Below are 23,542 nucleotides of genomic sequence, written 5' to 3' on the forward strand. Positions count from 1 at the left end.
ACAGATGAATCAAGTATCGTATGCCAATCTGCTTTTCTTAATGGTTTGATTTTAATACTTCCTGTTTTATTTTGAAAGGCTATTCTCGAGAAACTTTGTTGCTTTGCCCTTTTTGGTACCTTCACTAGCCTACACATGTGTGTTTTCCCAATATAAATCACAGTCAATACAAATTGAAACGCTTCTTTTCCATGTTTTGAAGAAAACCTTATGTAACATCTGTACCATTAAATACTGTTAGTTAAAGGCATATAAATGTATTAGCTAATAAAAAATACATTTTTTAAATGTTCAGTTTCTCCAGCAGAAAGCTCCACATCTGTCTGCATCACATGTGGCAGAGAGCATATCCCAGCTGAGCAGACATTAATCCAGAGTCATATAGTTTTGTTTTTATTATTTTGCTATATCATCTGTTAAATTAACAGCTAAATAGTTAATCAGCAATGATTTCAATATTTTAGCTACCTAGCCGTGTCTTTGAATACAATGTTATCACATGTATTGCTATAATAGCTAGGTAATTTTTTAGTATAATATCACCTAGTATCTGCATCAGTTTTTTTCTTTCCATAACATTAGAAAATCAGCACAAGAATCACAGACACACACTACTGTTGTAGGTTTATTATAGCATGCATGTGCTAAAAATCTTCCTTTTCATAACTCCCATATCTCAGTGCAACACAGAAACTGTCTGTCGAGCTATCTGTAGATCAGTGTAATACAGATGAGCCAGAAAATGCACAGAAGAATCTATCGGTCAGTAAAACAGAACTCAGACAGCTTCATCAAATATTAATAGCACATAAATCATCATCACCATAGGTTAGACTTTACTTCAGTCCTGCATTACCGTACAGTAAGTAAAAGGGAAACCTTTCACAACGTGATATTTCCAAGGAAATAAATCGAATACGTAACAGTATTATTCATTTTGGGGACATTTTCGATATGCTGTCTCTTAAGGATTGTTATTTTCCTCATTCTGAAACATTACACAACTGCCCCAATGAGTTAAAACATTTAAATATATCTGATTATCACAGGTTGTATAAATGAGCGTCTATACTATAAGTCCATCTAATGATGGTGCCAGACTGTATACAATGACGGATGTGTACCATCTCTTAATAGTTCATTTACATTTCAATCGAACAATAGATTTGCAAATAAAATGTCTAATACAGACATGAATAGTCAGAAAACATCAGCTCATCATATGTTTCACAATCAACAAACAGGCTGTTTTTCCCATGTAATACAGAATAAAGAGACACTTCTTGTCTAATAAAAAACAGTTTCAGCAAACTCTCAAATTCAAAACAAAGAAGCAGAATATAGCAAGAAGGAAAAATACCACAACAACAACCAAATGTGGTTATAACAATAATAATAATAATAATAATAGTATAATCTCTATTAAACAATAATTAATTTTCATGAGCAAGCAATTAAAATGCTGCAAGCAAACTTCAGCACTTGATGTGGCCACACAGTGGGCATGTGCAGAAATCTTACAGCGCTGGGTGTGTTGTATCACAACTACAGAATCATCATTAACTCCTCCGCCATCACAAGAGGGAACTATATTGCATGCACGATGCAGGATGCAGGAAGGACAGAGGTGGGGAGGGGTGGGGTGAAGGGGAAAAAAAGTGGCACCCGTTGGCAGTGATGGGAGTGGGAATCAGTACAGTGCAATTAGCCACTACACCGGTGCTCTTTAAAGGAAACAGGAAGTATCACTTTGACATTGTTTCAATACTCACAATACTATTATTAGTGCCCAGCCCTTTCTCATGAGAACACAAATAGCAAAGCCAATACTGATTCTGAGAGGCAAAAGGAAACACGGGCAAAGTAAACATCACTTTAACCATTTAGGCTGTGGGTGCAAGAGTCAGAGTGAAACCCAGGCAAATATTTCCGCAGAATATCCAAGGTGATGAATATAGAAAAAGACAAAGTAGCAAATTAAGTCTTCCCTGAGCAAACAGACAAGGATCTAGCCTCCTCTAATGGAACAAAGCAGAACTACATGAGAAGCATCTCACTCCTCAACTCTGCCTAGCCTCCCCCTCCTCACATGCCGCACAGGTGAGGAATATGAAAAGCTGTGGGAAACTTTGCAGGGGTTGATTGTACTGTACACGACATGGCACTTACAAGACTTCGGAGGTGAAGTTGTAAACAGATGCAGAGCGGGAGCAGAGCTAAGTTAATGACTGGGGCAGCTAAACCCGTGCACCAGCCCTTGCCTTGTTCAGTCAGTAAATTAACTGTAAAAAAGAGCATCATCATCTGTTCTGTCCAGTTCTTAACCCAGCTTCTCTAAGCAGTTGGTTGGAAAAAACAGTGAGAAACCACAAAATAGTCCCCAGTCCACCACTTCATTCTGACCGCTTGAAAGGTTTCCAAGCTTTAATGTGAAATACCTGAGAGGAAAGACACTCTCAGTTTACTTTGAAAAGGTACAGCAGCTGAGGCGAGAATAAATGATAAGGGAATTTGAGGGATAGAAAGTTAGGTTAAACTCTCCTTTTCTCATTCCACATAAATCCTATTAGATTTATAATTAAGTGTAAACAAACATAATGACTTTATAGCCTGTATAGCTAAGATGAATTCATATGTTTATGCTGTTTATTCAAGTCACATATGGCAAGATGCCTCATGTCTGTAAAACAACAGTGAGGCACAGCAGAGCTGTATGGAACTCACCCATACTACAACACAACAGTGAAGAAGACTTTGGTCGATCACTGAGCTCTGATGACAGCTGACGGCATGCAAACACAAATACACGGTAGGCAACACTACTGTTGTGATGTAAAATATAACAAACATAACAAGAGTAACAAAGATCCTGGTACAAAATACCCCAACAAACAACTTCACAGAAGTTAGCAATGCTTAAAATAAAACTCAACAACAAATGTTTCAAAAAGTCGAACAAGCTTGAAGAAACAAGAAGTGGTGTCCCTCCATTTTGGCTTTACCTTTACACATTATGCACGACCTGTGAGCATTTTCGATCATCTCCTGTGTTCATGTGTCATGTACACTTGATATGAGTCTGTCTCTGAGCATGGATAAAAGTCACTGTGGAAGCCAGTGTTAATTTTAAAACACCCAGGAGAGAGAAGGCCACTGTATTGCATGTTTGAGTGAAAGCTTGTGCACACCAACAGCTGTGTGAGACTGTTTCTACCTTACAATCAGCAGGATTAGTTGCCAGCACTGCTACAGGCACACAGACATGAAACAAAGCTTTAAAGATCGGCTGTGAGTTAACGTGGCTTATAGAGAAAAACTAAATTAGCTCCTCCTGCAGCACAAAACTCATTTCTGTTTCAAAGAGAACTTTTTTTTGCTGACTGCTATGTAGAAACGGTCAGCCAGGAAAAGATGTTAAAGGTTTTCTATTGTGGATAAAACAGACCTCCAGTGATCAATGATCATTTACAGCTTGTGACTGCATCATTGTGTTCTGCGAACCCATGACAGTGTGGATTTCAGAGATCAGAACATTTAAAAGATCATATGACTCGTACAAGACAGAGGCTTGTTTTACTATCAGCATATTAAAGGCCTCTGTTTTCTGCAGTTCTTTTATTTATGTGCCTTGGAATTACTCGAAACATCTATCCCTTTCTGGGAATTAAATGTCCACAGAAACTACACCAGAGGCATTAAATGGGAGAAAGTCAGATGAAAGAGGAGCTTCCTCTTGGAGATAAATAAAGGAATTCTAAATCCTGATGTGAAAATAACTGTAAAGGACGCAACATTTTTTTAAATGTACCCTTCGTTGGGCTTATGGATTAGTGCCTGCTTTTACAGAAATACAGGTTTTCCCAAAGGCATAAGCTAAAAAGCAATTACACATAGCAAACATTATATGTGTGAGATGGGCATAAATTAATGGACATTTACTGTCGCTTGTTTACTTTCTCATCTCAGTTCCTGTTGTTAGCTGGGGATATATGAGGAGGAATATGAAAATGAATAAAATAAAATAAAAACTACACAGAAGAAATACAGCATTTGTTTGTTTTGCTGTCTGCAGCTTGTGTGAAATGAAAAAAGGCCTGGTGAAGATACCATGAGCTCTCCAACCCTCAGCAATTACTGTAAAGTAAAACAGGTCATGAGATACCACTAAATTCTGGCAATAAATACCATTTAAGGGCAGTACAATGTGTTCTCTTACACTGTGATACCTTGACCTATATCTGTTATTGTTTAGGTCTAAGATTGACATAGTGTCAATGAAGGCTTGAATTTAATGGTATTTTCGTTTAACCAGGATCTGGATGTGGGCATGCTCTAGCAGACCAGTGTCCCCTTAGCTTCCATTGAGCAACATCTCTGTCCCAGCTGTTTCAGCCCGGGTGGAAGCGTCACCCAGTCGAGGAGGTCCAGTCCGCAGCACCAGCTTCCCAATGCCCAAACCTCCTGAAACCAGCCCTCCTGGAGACAGAGACTTCCTGAAAAACATAAAGTAAGCATAAAATAAAACCGTAAGAAGAGCAGTGCAGCCAAAGTATCCACAGATTCCTGTTTAACAGCTCCTATCATGGTAATTCACCTGAATGCCATCTTTTTCAACAAGTGAGGATCCATCTTTTCTGTTGAAAGACCCTCTGTTTGAGGGTGCTCCTCTACAGGGGATGAGAGGAGAGGAGATGAACAGGGAGGTGGGAGGAGGTGGGAAGCATCCTGAGACTGAGGGGTGGCCAGATCTGAGGACTCCTGTCAGACAAGGATAATACCAAGAGAGATGACAAAGAGGTTTGCTTACATTTCAATGTATTACACATAGATCCCATCTCTCTGATCTGATACATAACATATTCACACCAACCTGAGACTTGATCTCCTGGTGGTCTGAATCCTCTATGTCCAGGGCACAAAGTTCAAGCTCTATGTCTCGATCAGGGTCCAGTTCGCTCTCGGCCTGGTCCTGATGTGCTTGCAGATCAGACACTATTTTCTCTCCACTGCTTATCGAAGTGCGACGAGCATGCAGCTCTGATGCACAAAGCTGCTCACTAGAGTGTATACAAATACAGACAAACCACAGACAAACAATAAAATATCATGCGTGCCAATGACCTGGTTGTGGGTCAACAGTTTCATAAGAAAAGTAGGGAATATTTTCATGTTTAAAAAAAAAAGTTACAAATGTAAAGGATGATATACCTCTCCAGGAAACTGGAGTGGCTGGAGGAGTCGGATCCTCTGGAGCTCCACCTGTATTCACTGTGATCCAAGTGGGGATTGTAATCTGTGAAGGAACAAAGAACATGGAGAAAAATGATCAATACAATGTTCAGACGTTGCAATTTATGCATTTCTAAACCGAACAGAGCTCACACAGGTAAAGGACAAGGGAAAGCATTATGAGTAACGTGACATTAACAGGATGAAGTACAGCTTTTTCACATGGTGAAGGATTAATTGTCAAAGACAAAGTGCCAGAAAAATCAATTTTTCAAAGTGACTTAAGAGATGATACTAACGTGATCTCCTCAGGCAGGTCATTCCAAAGTCTCATCATATAAAAAGGAAAAAACAAACTTATTATACAACTCATTTTACTCCCTTTGCTAGCCTTGTTTCATCCTTCCTCCACTTCCCTCCCCTGTGCCTCTCTGTAATCCCTCCCTACCTTTGAAGTTTATGGGAGTGGTGCTGGCGCTGCCCTGGCAGGCTGTGGCTTGGACTGGATCAGTGGTGTGGTAGCCTGTGCGGGACGCCCTGGAAATGGCTCCCCACTTGGAGATAATGGGTCCCTCGCTGAATGGAATGATCGGGTCCTCATCTTTCAAGCGTCGGTAATGATCTAACGAATGCAGCCAACGCTTCCCGACACCACTACCACTGACACCACCGCTTCCACCTTCGTTACTGTCCAACTCCTGCATGAGAAAAACACACACACAAGGATCACACACATCCACTGTGGAATGTCTGAGTGTTAGCACCTGCTGGTAGGTGTGTGAAGAGTCTCACCGAGTGCTCTGAGCAAGAGTGAACTGAGGTGTGTGAAAGCGTTTCAGGTTCAAAGGGACTGAGGCAGGGGCCGATGGTACCACAGGACCACGGAGAGTAATGTGTTAAACTTTCCTCGCCTCTAAACCTGCATCCCACGCACTGACCGCCACTGCTTTCCACATGCTGAAAGACATAGATGCTTTTAGATAATGTTTTGTTTTTATTTGTTCACAGCAGACAAATGACAAACCACACACAGTCAGTTAGCCACGCATGGGTGACACACATATTTAGTACTTTTTTTTGTGCAAAGATGACATTCTAAGTGTATTTAGCTGTGTACATGAGTGCATATGGTTGTAAAAAAAATCTTAATGTGCACAATTTTCCCTAAATAATACACCCAATTCATCAGCACTGCTATCTCACTAATTTGAATTTATGCTTTTACAGACGTGCTGACACTGTGCTGTTATGCCTGAGGCGAGCGCTGCATATTAAAGAGCCAGTAGTTTTGGTACATTTGCTTGTTATAATTCATGATGAAATTGAATCTGGTAAACCATTTCCACAAAATTCCTTGTGGTTTGAATAATAAGTTCTCTATTTAACAGTGGATGCCTTCACAAAAACATTTCACATGCTGTTAAACAAAGCTTTACTCAGCTGAATGTCTGAGTCACTGTTTGTTAAAGTCTCTCCTGTCATTTTCATTCTCTCTCTCTCTCTCTCTCTCTCACACTCTCTCACACACACACACACACACACACACACCCACACACACCACAATTGTGCGCTGCTATGATATCTTTCTCCACAGTTGCTAAGCAACTATCTCCCACTAAAATAGCATTGGACTCAGCTGAAGCAGAAGCTTTTGGGATAAGAATTGTTTTAAAACCAGTAAAAAGTGTTAATACACTGCTCATGGTGGCATTACAGTTTTAATTGTCATACTTGTAAATGCCCTTAGTAATGTTTTGCAGGTATGCTCTCTCTTTGTATTTCTACCTCTGTTCCAAAATCGATGGTAAAGATGGGGGAAGACTGGGAGGGTCTGTTGGCATTATGATGGTGGTGGTGATGAGCCCACTGCTCTTGCTTTCTTCTAAACAGATCCTCATAGCCAAGAGGAACGCGTCCGTAGTCCTACAGAGTAAACAGCAGAAAAAAGGGAATTGGGCAGTAAACAGCCTGTGTTACACAAAGATGGATGTGCTGAGCTGAGCTGAGTGATTAAACCTGTATTATTTGTATTATTTATATTTAGACTGGCTCATAACACAGATTGTGAAATAGTGACTCTCCATATCAATTTATTAATGTTAATATTTTCCTGTTGAGTTTTGTAAATAAGGATCAAAACACAAAGTAAGCTTTACAGCAGGGCTTCTCAGTCTGTATCTTGACCATTCCTGGTGTCATGAATACAAAACCGGTTTAATTTGGCTTATGATATTTTAGTCATGGTGACATTAACTACTGAAGTAAGTAAATGCTATTTTGTTGTCGCCTACCATTTCAGTCATCACTCCTGGGATCAGAATGGGGACTTTAGACCCCCTTTCTTAATAAAAGATAATGACCCCCTTGCATTGCTAGGTGTTAGACATCTTTTTACTTGGGGCTGCAGGAAACTGAATGTTAGATGTTTTTTCTATTATGTTTGTCTTTATATCTGAACAACTATTTTAAGTGTGCTGTACATTTGTTACAGTTAATGTAGCTCTACACAGCATGGTTGGTAACATACACTGTGGTGCTGCAGCATTACTACTAATGCTATATGATGTTTTGAGAAGCAGAGAAGTGAGTGGGAGAAGCAGAGATGTATTTGGGTGAGAAGTGGGAGGAAGACAGTGGAGGTTGAAGCTACATGCTGCAGCTCTGTGACTGGCAGGGAAGGTAGAGGTGAGATAATATGTGGGTGTAAAAAGTAACTGAGGAAAAGAAATGTTGCTAAGAAGAACACAGCAGTAAATCTGCTCAGTGAGAGACAGACCTGCACTAATTGCTGCAGATGGTGTTATTAGATACACTCAGTTATCACTTATTATTAAAATATCTAATTTAATACCTTTTAAAATAAAAATTGTGTTGTAGCTACTGTCAACAGTAGAGGGGTATTACTTCACCCACCCTGTGCAGCCCTGCACGGTGTTCAGCTCCAGAACAGTAGTTGCTATCTAGAGAGTTGAACCTCTCCCTGAGTGGAGGCTGGTAGACAGAGGAATGCAGCACCTCTGGAGGCAGTGAGTTACTCCTGGCATCCTCTCTGTGATACAGCTGTAACAGGAATCGTTATCTGTTAGGTTCAAGAATGATCAGATTATTAAGTAATATAATTAATAAAATAATTAAAGGAGGGCTTACCTGAGGCCTCCATACTCTTCTGCTGTCATAGAGGGGAGCGTAAACACCATGAGCAGGAGCCAGAGGCCCATATTGAGGCTGCCCTGGGTGAGGGTGGAAGGCAGGAGGTCCTATCCGGTCTCTAGGTGGATGAGGTGGGTACCCAGAAGAAGAGGAAGAAGGTGGGAGAGGCGTTTGAGGGTCATTCGAGAAAGAAGATGGAGGAGGGCCAATGGAAGGTGGCAGAGAGGATTCTGGAACATTGGAGGATCGGAGGAAGCGAGCCATACAAGGTTTGTGAGGAGGATGAAGAGTAGAAGGGTAGTAGGAACCTGCTGGAGTGTTGGAAGGAAGAAAAAATATATTCTGTTTTTTAACAAGACAATAAAAGTTCGATCTCAAATATAATTCAAATAATAATAATAATAAACTCACAGGTTGGTTGATAGTGGGCTGTGTCATATGCTGAATGGGTCTCTGGGTAGTACAGCTCTGATGCCTGAGAAGGATGTGGTGCACGCAGAATGAACTGACCATGTTTGGGTATAGGAGCAGCTCCTTCAGCCCGGCCAACTGATGTCAGAGGAGATGATGCTGACGAGTGGCTGACTGGAGTCCTGGGAGGAGAGATGGGCTTCCTAATAAAGACAATTAACACGCATGTGTGATTTCCGAAGAACTAACCTTCCAAACATTACACTACTATGGAGGAACAATCTTACTGTTCTGTTGACCCTGATGTGGTTCTGTTGTTGCCAGTGGACCCATTCGCTCCGCTGGTTCCATTTGGCACAGTTCTCTTTATTTCCTCAATCATATCAGCCCCTCTAGAGATCAGCTGGGAGTGAGTCAGGCTGGGAACTCCCTCCGTGTTGTCCCCCGTCCCTTTGAGCCCTTGCCCCACTCCTGCAGACACATCAGAATGGATGTTGCCCTCCAAGGTGAAGGTTTTATTCATAACGCCTGGGGCTAAGGGGAACGTCCGACCCACGCTGCTGCTCTTCTTGTTTCTCAGTCGAAATCTGAAAGTTCAGTCATGAACAGTTTTGTTTCCATAGTTGTATTGTTGTTAAATAATTTTGGTTACTGCATAAATGCAGGTTATATAGGAGCTCACTCACTTCTCCAACTCATCCTGCGTGTGTGCAAATGTACAGTTGGTTCCTCGGGGACAGCCTCCCTGCTGACGAAGATCTCGGCACATGCTGGTCTTATACTTGCTGTTTGCCTGAGGCTGCGAAACACACAGACACAATGCAAGTTAATTATAAATTAAAATGTCATACATGAATTATTTACTCTGCTGTATTTGTTGTTAGGATGACATATCTGTGAATTAAGTTACTTCGATTCTGTTGTATTGATTGGGCTGAGTTCACAACCATTGCTGCTATCCTAACAGTATCCACAGACCATTGCACTGAAACATAGCACGCTACAGTAGATATAAGGTATTCACTGTGTTTATGCTCTTTTGCAAGCAATCCCATCTCGTGCTTTGTTGTATTTTGTTATATTGTTTTTCCTCATTCTGAAAGTAAGACTTCTTGTTTTATTACCTGTGGAGTGTCGTGGCTCTTCTTGCTGAAGTTCTGTATGAATTCCACCAGTCCATGAACCACTAGCTTTACAGCCAACATCACACTCTCCAGCTCCTCCCATGTTGGTGTAGGAGCATCTGCATACAGATCAATGGCACACAAACTGTTTAGATTCTTACTGCTTAAACTTTGCTATAGTTCCCCTAGTACCCTGGTACACTTGGACACCATTGCTTCATATTATTATGTAAAAAATACTAGAGCATATGTCAAGTGTTTAACCCTCGGCAATCTCATTTGCATATCAATTTTAAAGGCCGGTAAAACTGCAAACACATAAGATAGAGCAATAATTCTTTTTGCATATAAAACTGAAGGAGTTAGACTTACATATGAAATATTAAACATGCCTCATAGAGCTGTTCTTTTCCACAAGAGGGTGGGCAGAAAACCAGTAAAAAGTCGCAAAAAATCCATAAAAAGCCTACACAATACAAATATTATAATCCAGACAGCGGGCGTTAACAGCACTTTCGACGTAGGATATTTAGTCTTTCGAATTCCCACGACATTACCTAAGCCAAAGTTCTTAAAATATACAAGTTGCTTAAGGAAAACCCACCACTGTAGAAGATAGCTAAAGTTATGAAGACATCATCCTGAGGGGAATGTACATGTCTGCTTCAAATGTCATGACAGGATATCTATATTTGAAGAGATATATTTTACTAATTGCCTCAAACCTTTGGGCTCAGCATTAGATAACTCTTGGGACTTACACATGCATCTGTCTATTCCTCTGTTTCTATTTGCTATCTCCTAATATATTCAAGTCCCAAAATGTCATCCTCATGGCAAAGAGGAAAAGTCAGGTGGCAAAAATGTTATTATAAACTATCTAAAGGTTTTTGAGATATTTCAGTATGAAATTATGTTATAAATGCACCACAGGCAGGCAATGTTGTTTCAATACCACACCGACATTCAAGCTTATTTCTTTGATATATGGGCACTGCAGAAATATCATCCCTATAGCAACATCTGTACAATACAATTACCTGTCTCTGCATTGTTTAAGTCCATAGTTTAAACTGAGACAGCATAATATATATTATGGCTTCTAAAATGAAGGAACGTGATGCAGATTTTCAGGTTTAATATTGTTAAATAAAAAGTACCTGGGTTGTGGTCAATGTTGGCTAATAGCTCCAGGTGTGGTCTAAGGCTTGTGAGGTTGGCAGGGTCTCCTGTCCTCTGCAGAACGATTGTCAGCTCCTGAACGCTCTTTGCAAACGACTCTGGAGACTGCAACTACCACACATGAAATGAGAGGTGAATATAAAGAGCATATACGGATGCTTCTGTTCTGTTGTAAGAAGTACTACCTACTGCAGTACCTTGTCAATGATGGACTGCATATGTGACTTGTGCACCAGGTCTCCATACAGCAGAGAAGACCACTGCTCGGGTGAGATCCGCAGACCAGCCTCCATCGCAATGTGGACGATCTGAGCGTCGTGTTCTCTCCTCAGAGCCTCATACGTACGAAACTCTTCCTTCAGTTGCATCAGAGAAGAGTCCTCATCACGCTTAGTGACCTGAAGGTAATAATGGATTGGAGAAAGGGGGAATAAAAAAGGGGGTTAAATTAAGTTTTTTTAATTTACTGAGGGAATGACTCACCACGTTTTTATAAGCACAATAACAACAATATCAGAACTCTACTAACATAATCAAATGATCATTTTAGAGTGAAATATTCCTTCCTAACCTATATTAACCTATATTCACTCTGTGCACACACTCAGTATGTGGTGTCTTCAGATTTATAAACTCACAATCAGATCATACAAAGGGAATCCCCTTTCTCAGAATCTGCCCTATGAGTAATCATCACAAGACACCAAAAACTAACCGTAGTACAGTACAAATATATCATTCATAAGTATCTGTCCTTTAAGACAACTCTGTCTGGTTTCCTCTTTGTCCATGTCTTATCTTTCTCTGAATCTCCATGCTTGTCTGTCTTTGGCCTGTGAGGCGGGGCGAGAAGGGCAAATATAGACTGCTGTTACGTCACAAGCAGATAGCTAGCATTTCTGCCCTGCCAGCGATGTCTGTCATCAGATAACAGGCACAGATATGCAGGCCAAAACACATCCTCAGAGGCTCATATCCTTTTTACATGTATGAGCATTTAGGACAGTATCAGTATCTTAGGGAGCAATAATGCACAACTGTCAGACTTCAGAAGTACACTCAGATGGTTTTTTATCAGTATTGTGGAAAATACAGTTTTAACAAGTACATCCACTTAGAGAAAGTTGTAACCTTTACAACTGATGACATTAAAAGAAGCGCCATGCTTGCAGTAAAGAAATCCATGGTGGGAAACGAGGATCTATTTAAATACCCCTCATTAATGAAGTAATTTATTATGGCTTGGGTTTTTATGACAGGACCAAACTTAGGATCCAAGCTTGCCTGAATTCAGCTGAGTTTTGAATCTTATTTTTTAAATGTATCACTTGATAATGTTCACATTCATGTTGGCTGCTTAGTTGTCTATCTACCAGCATGTGTGTGGGTCATTCATGCTACCAGTACCTTAAAGCAGGAGGCCCTGTAGAGCAGCTGTACTACATGGCCTATGCTGGTTTTGGAGGCCTGTGGAAATCGAGCCTCAAGCTTCTGGACCACAAACAAAACCAGCACCTTCCTGGACAGAGCTGAGCCATCCTCCAAAGCCAGTAAGACTAGCTTCAGAGCATCTTCTTGCATAGCTAATAAGGGTGTAAGCATGTAAAGAAAACACAGGAGAGAATCAGGAGGATAGTCAGGACACTACAAAAACAAACAATTAAATTAGCAACACAAAAGTCTATTTCTAATGCACAAAGGTTTTAGTAACTAGGTGTCCTCAGACGTTTAAACGAACTCATTCTGTTATCATGATGAGAAACATTTTCCCAGTCAGAATCTGCCCTATGAGTAATCATCACAGGACACCCAGTACCACCATAAGCAGTGAGTTTGACGATGTAATCTCAGCAAGGAACATCTGGATATAGTGGATCAATTAGGAGGGAGATGGTATGCACATTTATGTTTTTACTTTGAGTCACTATACCAAACACCAAACTAAACAGCGAAACACTGATTCAGACTCCTACTCACCAGGTCCAAGAAACTGGCAGCCACGTGCCCTGACCGCTGCCCAGAGGTTGGCAGAGAGTTGCTGGGGGTTCTGGTGCTGGAGGATGAGCTCAGTTACTGTCCGTTCCCCTAGAGACCGGCCTGCCCGTACCGCTCGCACACGGCCCTCCTCCTCCACCAGCTGGCAGTTCACCAAGGTCACCAGCTTTCTCTGCATGGGCCGACTGAGCACGCTCGGACTCAGGGTCGCCACACCTGCAGCAGTAAATTAAAGCCCAGCAGCTTTAGTTAGAAGTGATACCCTTGGTATCAGTTGAACAATATCTAAAAAAGCACTAAAACAAAGCAACTTAATTCCCCTACACAAAAAGGGCAGAGGACGAGTAAGCGTTAAAGTCTGTCACATGCAGCTATGTAAGGTAGGTGGTTTTGGAGGCCTTCATCTTTCATCTAACCACCACCCACCAAATGCTCCTTTAGCAGAGTTCATAATACTAAAGAAGCCAGCTAAGATCAAGTGTGAATTGTGTTGGCCAAAAATTAAGAAATCTGACACAGTGTCATCAACCGGACCTGATCAGTGTCAGAAATATTCATCTTTAATTATGCAAGAAGCAGAATAACTACAGTACCATAAATGTACAAAAGCTTTCATCGTCAAGAGAGGTGCGAGAAGTATGAATGCCAAGCCGCACACAGGCAGCTCAACTTCAGCCCCCGCACAGTGAATACAAGGAGCTTAATTATCTTTCACAAATGCACCCTCAAAAGCACACATGCATGACTGCAAACACTTCTGTGCACACACACACATACTGTACCTTTTGCTCCGCTGATAGGTTTTAGGTAGAGAGCCAGCTCTTCTACACACGCTCTGCAGACCTCATAGTGCTCAACCTCTGCTGCACAGCTCAGACTCACTGGCTGCACATCAGGGACCTAAAAACAGGAAGATATTAAGAGGAAAAAGTCCAGCAGTCTCTCATATTAACAAGACTTCTGTCTTTTTGCACCACCTGAGCTCCAACCAGCTGCAGCAGGGCGCAGTTGACCGGCAGCAGGTCGATGTCTGTGCTGATCGGCGTCTGATCGAAGGGGCAGGCCTTGCGGTGCAGCTTGTGCAGGCAGGTCTTACACACCGTGTGGGAGCATCCCAGACTGATGGGCTGGTGGCCACTGCTGTCAAACTCATTGTAACAGATGGGACAGGACAGAAACTCTGTCCACTGGGCCGCCTGCACTGGCATCCTGCCACCACACCACTGAGGGAGGCGTCGCTGAACTCAGGGGGAATGCATGACAACAAGCCCCGACAACAGCACCTGCTCGCCTGAGGCAACAGGGACTGTAAGGGATACAATGAAGTAAATTAGTATTTTAGGAAGCACCTTAAAATTCATAAGCAATTAATAAATATCTATTGTAAAATGCAGACACAGTTTGCATCAATTCATGTTTACAGTAGGCCCAAACGCTTTCTTTTCTGTAATCACTTGCACATATTTTGTATTTTATGTTTGCTAGGGGTTACTTGTCACTTTGAACTTTGTTGTTCTATGCCTTGAGGCGCTTAGGGCTTAGGGCACTTGGCCAGGCTTAACCTGGCACAGCGGCACATTCCTTATCAGCAACATTAGGCGTGTTGGTTGTCATTGTTCTGGCTAGGGAGTGGAGGTTTCTGTTGTTTTATCTAGATTAGAAGACTGCTTAATACCCGAGCTACATTCATTTGATCTAATGTAGGTAATAAAAATGCTCACCCTCTTAAAAGAAGTAGATAGACAAATTGGCAGCTCTTTACTGTGAATGCAGATCTAAGTCCAGGTTCACTTATCTCATTACAAACAAATGAACAAGCCGGTTAAATGAAAGATGAATAACAACAATAATAGTGTAAAGTGCCCACAAATGAATGCCCATTAATCTGAGTGAGTTAAGTCATGCAAAATCCTCCTGGCTTCCATTTTAGCTCCTCAGGACATTTAGCTACTATTGAATCATAATAACACTGCAAGAGTAAATCCGTGTTGCAGACACACACAGCAATGCAGACCTGCATCCTGTTTCAGGGACAGTTTGTAAGCCATAGGTTGTTTATGTCAGATGTTCCCAAACATCTTTCACAGCTGACTCTCATCCTGTGTTAGGTGTCTGTGTGCATGATTTCCAAGGCCCATCTGTGTGCATTGCTGTTTTATATAGTTTTAAATGTAATAAAATCTAAATATATAATAAAAAAATACTATTGCAGCTACTACTACAGCTGAAAACTACTGTAACAAAAGGTAAGGGGTGCAAAAGAATAGGCAAAGAGTGAGCCAGTGACAGTGAAGTGATGGAACATGTGCAAGCTTCATGACATTAACTAACAAGTACTCGATGGTGCTGGACTGTAACAATCCAGCAAAACATATCAAAAAGGGTCTTAATAAATGATTAACACATATTTTAATTTTTGCACACATCACACCAGGAATAACTCTTCTGATAACAGTAACTGGATGTGCAATCTGGTGTCCCATCCCATCAACTGAAAGCAGACCTGTTCATAACATCAACGCACAAAATCATCCTCTTCCTGACTCCATTATGTGAAATGTCTGGGGCAGTGCGTGCAGGCCGCCAGCACCTGTTGCTTTCAGAGTGTGTTACATCTGTTCACACTGCTCACCAAAATAACAGCTGCTGGTATCCTAACAGAGCAGCTGCCATCAAAATGATCTATTCAAATGGATTTACACGCACATGTTAAGTAACGAAGAGGATGAGATATAAGAAAGCAAGTTAAATAACCATCACCCTCTTATATCTGAACTAACAAATAAAATACCTGAAAATAATGTGCAACCAAACTGTGTGTGATTTGGACTGCACAACATCAGTATCCACAAAACCCAAAGAAAAATGAGACTTTTTGTGTTTTTTTTTTATTTACTACTTGTGTAAGCCTGAACAACCCTTAATGAAAAATAACTCTATATGAACATGAGCATCAAAACAGAAAGAGAAACAGGAACTACGTGCATTAGCGCGCGCATGTGCAACATACATTCCACGTTAAACAACTAAAACACACAAAATACCTGTTACTACCTTATAAATATAAATAACACCGTGTCGGGTATATTACAGATTATAGGCTGTATACGCACCTTCTCTACCGCCCGCGCCTCGCCGCGCCTGCGCTGGCGCCTCGGCCGCGTGGACAGCTCCGCTCTGTCCTCGCGCGTCATATTTCCTTCCGCGCGGATCCCAAATATATCACGAAGCTATTGTAGCCCACAAAGTGCTCCAAGAAGAGTGAGCTGAGACTCACGTGAGAGTGGGAGGGCTAAGAAAGGGGGCTTTTTCGGAGAGCCGAAGGTGGGAGGGGGAGTTTCATCTCCCTGCCTCTGTGTGTTTGCAGATTAATGCAAACTCTGGGAGCAACTGTTACCCCCGACTCACTGTCTGTGGTCACGCTGACAGCCACCAGATCCTGTTCCTGAGCAACTGCTGCACAGAGATCCAAAGGAATGCTTCCTGCACACATAACCGTCCTCCACTATTAGATTAATATGCATCAACAACACCTCACATCACACTAAATATCAGGACTTGAATGGTCCGCTGCACATGTATAAACCAGCATGTCACATGCACATACTCACAAAGAAAGTCCCCACATGTCATGAAGTCTTGTGACAGGGAGAGCAGACCACAGCCTCCACATTGAGGTCCTCCCCTTCACTGATTATTTTAAAATGAGGAACTATGAGCTCTCTTTGTGTGGCTGCTGTTGTTGTGCATGTGATGTTTTAAACAACACAGATTATGCTGGTTAATATTTCTTTTAAAGGATTAGCCTGTCTGTGCAGTGAGTTGTTGTTGTTGGGCCCTGTTGAGCCTCCCACTCTTCTGAGTGGAGGATGAGAAGTACATTGTGTCTTTGCAGCCAACAGTTGGCGAGCTATCATCTGGCTCAAGACAGCAGTGAGTCCTCGCTTGGCCCCCCTCTATGTGGGGGAGGGCATCTGGAGTTTCCTTTGGCACGTCTCATGGACGGGGAGAGAGTGCGACAGAGACAGATTATTCTGGTGAATTTCTTCAGAAGTTGGAGGTGAGGATGTTTTTACAGCAGGATTAGTTATATTAAATTAAAGTTCTAATCCCACCATGGTGTAGATTAAAACTACATAAACAATAATATATTGTGACAGTATATAATAAACAGCTTTGTTTATTGTTTCCCTGCATTGTTGAAGACCAGCTGCCATGATCCTGAGTTCTGTTGTTTTCCTTGTTTCTGTGCTCTGTTTTGTTATGATTGTTTTCTAGTAAATCTTAGTTTCCCTGGTTACTTTAGTAGGATTGTATTTCATAGTTCTGTTTTCAATTCTGTTCCTGACCTCCCTCATGTGTTTGTAGTTGTGTCTTGTGTTTCCTGTTTTATTTTGAAAGTCTGTGTCTTGTGTTCTACTTCTACTATGGCTATGTCCGACATCACTCACTCACTCCCTACTCCCTGCTCCCCATATGGGGAGTTCAATGTAGGGCACCATATAGTGAACTTACTGTGAAAGCATTTTCAGACATTTTGGACACTACCTCCCTTATTTTGACCGATGTTAATGACGTCATTATCGATCTCAAACAAACTGTTGTTAGCGTTTAGAATTTGTGCTGTTATAGCGCAATAAACGTTTTATGGCAAAACATAAATAAAGCAAACACAACCGGTCATGCTACATTCAACAGATAATTATATTTATAAGAAAGGTGACGTAATTTCATCTACGTTCTTTTCGAGGGCCCTATATGGGGTCTATAATTTCTCACTAAGAATTCGGACAGCACTACAAAATGGCGAAGGCACTATATAGGGCCATATATAGTGATTAGGGAGTGAGTTCAAACACAGCCTATGTGTTTTACTAGCCTATTAGGATTGCTTGCCCCAACCTAATGTGTCTCACCTGTGTCTTTACCCTCATGTATTTAAGTCCTGTGCTCCCCTTTGTCCTTGTCAGTGTGTCTGCTCACCTCCGTCTTGTCCCTGCGACGCAGCATACCCTGTTGGATTTCCTGGTTCCTGTGCTTTGGTTTGTGTCTATTTTTAGTCCCTTGGGTGCCTTTGTTGGTACTTTGTGATTTTTTCGGTTTATAGATTTAAACTTTTTATTTATTAAAAGCTCACTTTTGGTTAAACATTTGTCTTTCAGTAGTCTGTGTTTGAGTCCTCCCTGCACACATCCTGCTTTCTGCTTTTCAGTTTTGCTTGTTAACTCTGTGTCCTTGTCACAGTGGTTTCCCATAGAAACAAGGACTCTGAGAGGAAGAGTGGAGGGAGCTGTAGGGAGCCAAAGAGACTCCGACTCAAAGCAGTTCAAACCCTCAATCAGAGCTAAGGTCAAGTGAGATTTGTAATGGGGCCTTCACACCTCACGTGTGTGTGTGTGTGTGTACTTACATCTGTAGTTTCATATTATGCTGTGTCATTACATTTGAACATTAGCGTGCTGTAGCCTTCAGAGAGAGGTGACACAGTTACCTCTATTACATCACTGCCTCTGTATTATAGTGACACATCAGGGACAGCATACTGTCTATTAAGAAGGGGACTAATGCACTGGTGTTAGGTGGGAAGCAGAGTATTTACGTTTTTAAGCCACACAGTACAGAGTTTACACAAAATTGGAACTGCGTGCTAATCTGTGAAATTGACAAACTGTCATCATACATTAGCTCTGACAGCTCCAAGTTTGAGGCCACCTTGTAGTCTAATAGTCTCTCTCTCTCTCTCTCACACACACACACACATACACCATGATTGAGCTAATACTGACATAATGATGCCATCATCTCATTCTCATGCAATCTTTTAGCAAATAAAGCCATCAAAATGTCAAAAACTACTAGAACACTGTTTACCCCCAAAAGAGCATGTACACACACACACACCTCCACAAAGCATGAGGTGAACCTGAAGCAGAGGAATGTCGAGTAACTCGAGGACTGCCAACCCCTTCTCACTGTCACCAAGACCCCAGAATTAGAATGCCCCTCGCAGTGTTAGTACGTGTGCTCCAACATGCACGTAAGCACATGTGATGCTGCTGCAATGGTAAATGTGGTGTGTTTTCAAAATAGAGACCCAGATATAAGAAATACTCAAATCGCCATAGGCTCTTGTTGCATCTAAATCCCAGCTAAGACTGCTAATAGGTCCAAAAACACATATACCTGTAAGCCTGGTATGATGGATTTTTGTTGGTTAATCATAAAGAATTTATTTATTTTGCATCCAGGCATCATCCTGCAGACTTTCTCACAGTGAAGAGAGTTAACTGTGAGCTGAAACTAAGACTGTGACATCACTGACCACATGTAGTTCTGTCAGTGAAACACACCTTCACTCCCACCTCACTGCTGACAAACAATCTTTGATTGAATTTGAAGTCTACAGTTAAATAAATAAAGAACATAAATGTCCAAAAATACTAATGCAGATTGTTTGCTGTGAATAAAAACCTTCTATTTTCTTAGAACAACACCTCCCTGCTGTAAAGATGAAACAAATGTCAGTGAGCATAAAGCGGGTAAATGATGAAATGAAAGTTAAACTTTAACACAGAGATGGTGTTTGTTAATCAACCGAAAGACTCTCAGCAGGCTCACAAAATCTAATAAACAGCACTCCAGGAACTACAAGAAACAAAACACTAATGCACTTGGAGTCTGCAATGAAAATATTGTACAGTATACTGGCATTACCACACACATTGCATGGCAGCACACTAAGCTATAATGGCACCAGAGTAGTTTGAGTGTTATTCCATAATTCATTGTAGGATTACTACAGCTGCTTCACCATGTCTGGTCACTTGTTTTCGAGTGAACAGTGGGGGTATGTAGGTTTGTGTGATTATTTATTCATAATGCCTGTCATCACAGTGTGTGGGGGTAGTGTCTGGATGGGAGGTGGGGTAATCCTACAGCTCAGAAGCAGCTGCTGGTTTACACAGATTCTGTATAAAAAAAAATACATACAGGGGCATAGGCCTACTGTCTTACACCAGCATAGATGTGTCTCTGGGTGTGTGTGTGTGTGAGTGTGTGTGCAGCAACAGGAGCAAGGAGGAGTTATGCAATCTTGAGCCATCAGTTTGTTGCACCCTTGGATAATAATGTTGGGATATCAGGTTGCTTCCAGTTCTAAATCAGCATGTTACACAGTAACCTCCAACATGGCAGAATGCTGCATGCTTTAACTTTACGATGGCAGGGCTGCATTTCACACCGAAGGCTATCTGAACTTGGAAACTGTAACTCTGTGCTGTTACTCCATGTATTTCTCATTTGTGGATATCATAACGCTTAAGGGGAAACAGCCAGTTTCTTGTTGCTTCATTGCATTCACAACTCTTTCTAGAACCCCCCCCCCCCCCTCATCTTTATGAAATCCTATACCATCAGCACCAGTTGCAGGAATTAATTCGATGATATAATTTCTGCTAAAATACTTTTAATAAACAGGTAAAAAAAAATATATCTGCAACACTGCACACATGAAACCAAATTCCAAATTTAGGAGAAAGTATAGCGCGCACCTCTGGATAAAGTCACTTACCTCACACACCACACCAGGGCACCAGAAGAAACATAATCACAGACATCCACATGAACTCATCAAAATGACTAACAAAAATCTTCATCAGTTGTAAAGCAGCCGCAGCGGATAAATGGTTAGTGATGCGGGAGCGATGTGGCACTGCATTTCAGAGCGCTCTGAGACAGGTGTCTCGGTCCAGTTTTTATCTTCTGCCCCCCTTTTCTTATCCAACAGTAGCCTACGTGACGCTCAGGTACAGTCAGTGAGCCACACACCCTCTGCTTGACAAACCGAGCTTGAGAGGAGATGGTGGTATCGCTCCGCCGGTGATGGTGCCTGCTGAACTGCGCCTCAGAGTCACCGCGGGGCTGCACGACAAGAAATCCGCCGCTGCACGGCTACGCATCCTGCATACCACCCCTACGAGATTTGCTCCTGCGTACTGACCGACGGCTAAAGCATAAATGCGTGTGTGCGTAACAGTCGGAGCTAGAGTCGTGGTGGTAAAGGGGCACTATTTTAATGTTGTGAGCAAGGATAAAAAGATGTAAAGGGGCAAGCCGGAACAAGCCGCTTTTCGAGGCGTGGGCTGGTCTGGTTTTAAAGGAACAGACCGAGAGGCAGAGCAGCAGCAGAGGATGCGCTTCGGCAAGTGCGCCCGTGAAGAGGAAGTTCACACACACACACACACACACACACACACACACACACACACACACACACACACAGTGTTTATGCAGAGAAGTAGTAGAGGAAGAAAAATCTTCATTGTGATAGTGTCTACACTTCCCTAATCAAACTATAAACACGTGTTTGGAACATATATATTACACACAATAATAAGACTATTGTACTATTAGAAATGATATAGGCATTAGCTCATCTCATCTCTCCCATGTGCCTGTTTTAGTCCATCTGTCACATGATAATCCTCCCCCTATTCTTTGTGACTGTTGCATTATGTTGCATTAAAATAGTGCGGAAATAATTAGTGAAACAACTCGACAGCTGCAAGCAGCTGAAGTGTTCTTTCAACTCCTCTGAAGCTTTTAAAAGGTACGAGTGTTTTCTAAGTGGCACCCACATGTATTTCAAGAGGTGGTTGTATAACAGCAGGATAAACCAAATGTTTACTCAAAAATGTCAGTGTCAATTGGTGCAGTCTGTCATCCACACCTGCTCCATTCAATTTTACGTTGTTGTTAACATTTTTTTTGTTTGATAGTATTTGCCAATATGATTCTTGTATGTTGATGTAATACATCAACAAAATACAAGAGACGAATTGTGAATGAATTTTCATTGGCGGACAATAAATGTGGTACAGTGGATGCATTCTTGGCCATCTGCATCATCAGTCCCCTTGGGCACAGCTCCTAATAAAAAATAACAATGGGTCTAGTGGGACATGGTATTCTCACATTTCCAGAAGCCTCAAACCAATCCCAAGATGTGTCCTCACCTATTTTCCAATATAGTGTCACATAGGACTCTCTGTCACATATTAAGAAATGATAGGAGGTGTAAATTCTGTTATTTCTTTCTGTATGAGAGGTGTGTTTATTGTACGCCTCAGTGTATTTATATTATTTATTATTATTATTATTATTATTATTATTATTATTATTATTATTATTATTATTATTATTTTACATTCCTGTCTCCATCACATGGAGCACTACTCCTCCATCTTCACCTTCCCTCACACTGTGTCTCTCATTTATAATAGAGATGCCCCAGAAGTCACACTTGCTGATTTTGTGTATGTGTGTTTATGTGAGTAGCTGCACACATGTACACTTACTGGATGCAGTTTGACCTACTTAAGCAAGAGACAATACTGGATGCCGATAAAAAAATGTTAAGAAGAATTAAACATTGTGTGAAGCTAAATTCTCCATCATTTTTCATAACTGACTGTAGGCATATACATTACACATGGTTCATTATTCTGCACCTCGGACTACACTTTACTTTATATCCTCAGTGGTCTTATACACACATTTGTATACCGTAAATTCCTGTACTGAACACACACCCCAGCATGAAGTCTGCACACAGAGCCATTGGTGTCTCAGACGCCCACCGGCTACTCTTCAATTCAGAAAGATGAGTGACGATGACATTTCTGGGCTAAAAGGATAACTGAAGAATAAAAGGGAGACATGTGAAAGCAAGGGACGGAGTGAGAAAGCATGGAAATCCTCTCAGCCATGCAGGAGAACCCACTCAGTGACAGTCATGCTCAGCGAGCTGTGTGCAATTTCAGAGGGGTCAAATGGTGAAGACATGCCTTTCTGGGTGACTTTTGTGCAGTAAATCACAATTTCTTGTGTCTGTTGTGTTTATTATTATTATTATGACATTATTACAATAATTGCAGCAATATCATAGTCTAAGAAAACATTATGCAAATATTGTAACTTTATTCATTCCTGCAGAAAAATTAGCTTGTGGAGGTTTAAGAAAATATCACAATGAATACAGGAAGCACACATAAATTAAATAGGTATTAACTAGAAGCCGTTTCAGTTTAGTTGAATACAAGCTTTTGGCATAGTCGTTCTATGCATACCATTTAAATGCATTTTCTGTTGCTATATTTATTATGTGATTCATTGCAAGGCAGCAAAGAGAAAAGAAAATGTATGGAATGCTAAATGCTTATCTTGTTGATTGGTTTTCAGTGTAGATCAGCTGTGATAGTGCAAACATATCATCTCTTTGATTTACAATCTGCATGGTGAACACATGTAGCAGCATCAAATGTTTAAAAAAAATCACTCCGAAGACACTGTGTTTTCCACCACTACCACTACCATGTCTGTTGTTTTTACATACCTGCAGGAGATGTAAAAACAAACCAGACATTACTAAGATTCCTGCTAAACCTGCCAGC

General features: G+C 41.3%; 1 protein-coding gene across 4 annotated transcripts; it reads right to left on the minus strand.

Annotated features, from left to right (window-relative positions):
* Positions 1-819: 819 nt before the first annotated feature.
* On the minus strand, positions 820-21,165 carry rc3h2 (ring finger and CCCH-type domains 2). Of its 4 annotated transcripts, none has more exons than XM_028417186.1 (21): positions 20,662-21,165; positions 14,069-14,397; positions 13,874-13,991; positions 13,074-13,307; positions 12,504-12,679; positions 11,294-11,494; positions 11,075-11,207; positions 9,915-10,033; positions 9,477-9,589; positions 9,078-9,377; positions 8,791-8,993; positions 8,377-8,687; positions 8,143-8,289; positions 7,015-7,152; positions 6,022-6,186; positions 5,678-5,927; positions 5,529-5,558; positions 5,209-5,293; positions 4,871-5,057; positions 4,595-4,758; positions 820-4,493 (listed from the first exon to the last, which is right to left on the minus strand). In XM_028417186.1, exons 2-21 carry the CDS (start codon positions 14,297-14,299, stop codon positions 4,352-4,354), a joined length of 3,447 nt encoding a protein of 1,148 aa, XP_028272987.1. In that variant the 5' UTR covers positions 14,300-14,397; positions 20,662-21,165; the 3' UTR covers positions 820-4,351. The 4 variants fall into 4 exon arrangements, with proteins under 4 accessions (XP_028272987.1, XP_028272985.1, XP_028272986.1 ...); XM_028417184.1 differs by having other exon boundaries at positions 8,377-8,690; XM_028417185.1 differs by lacking the exon at positions 20,662-21,165 and adding an exon at positions 16,205-16,330 and having other exon boundaries at positions 8,377-8,690.
* Positions 21,166-23,542: the final 2,377 nt, after the last annotated feature.

The sequence above is a fragment of the Parambassis ranga genome, chromosome 12 (assembly GCF_900634625.1).
Source record: "Parambassis ranga chromosome 12, fParRan2.1, whole genome shotgun sequence".
Lineage (NCBI taxonomy): Eukaryota > Metazoa > Chordata > Actinopteri > Ambassidae > Parambassis > Parambassis ranga.

Coding starts and splice junctions, on each gene's coding strand:
- rc3h2 (XM_028417184.1), bottom strand. CDS start 14,299: ATGCCAGTGCAGGCGGCCCAGTGGACAGAGTTTCTGTCCTGTCCCATC. Junction 11,208..11,293: donor TGCAGTCCATCATTGACAAG/GTACTGCAGTAG, acceptor CATGTGTGGTAG/TTGCAGTCTCCAGAGTCGTT. Junction 4,759..4,870: donor ACCAGGAGATCAAGTCTCAG/GTTGGTGTGAAT, acceptor CTTGTCTGACAG/GAGTCCTCAGATCTGGCCAC.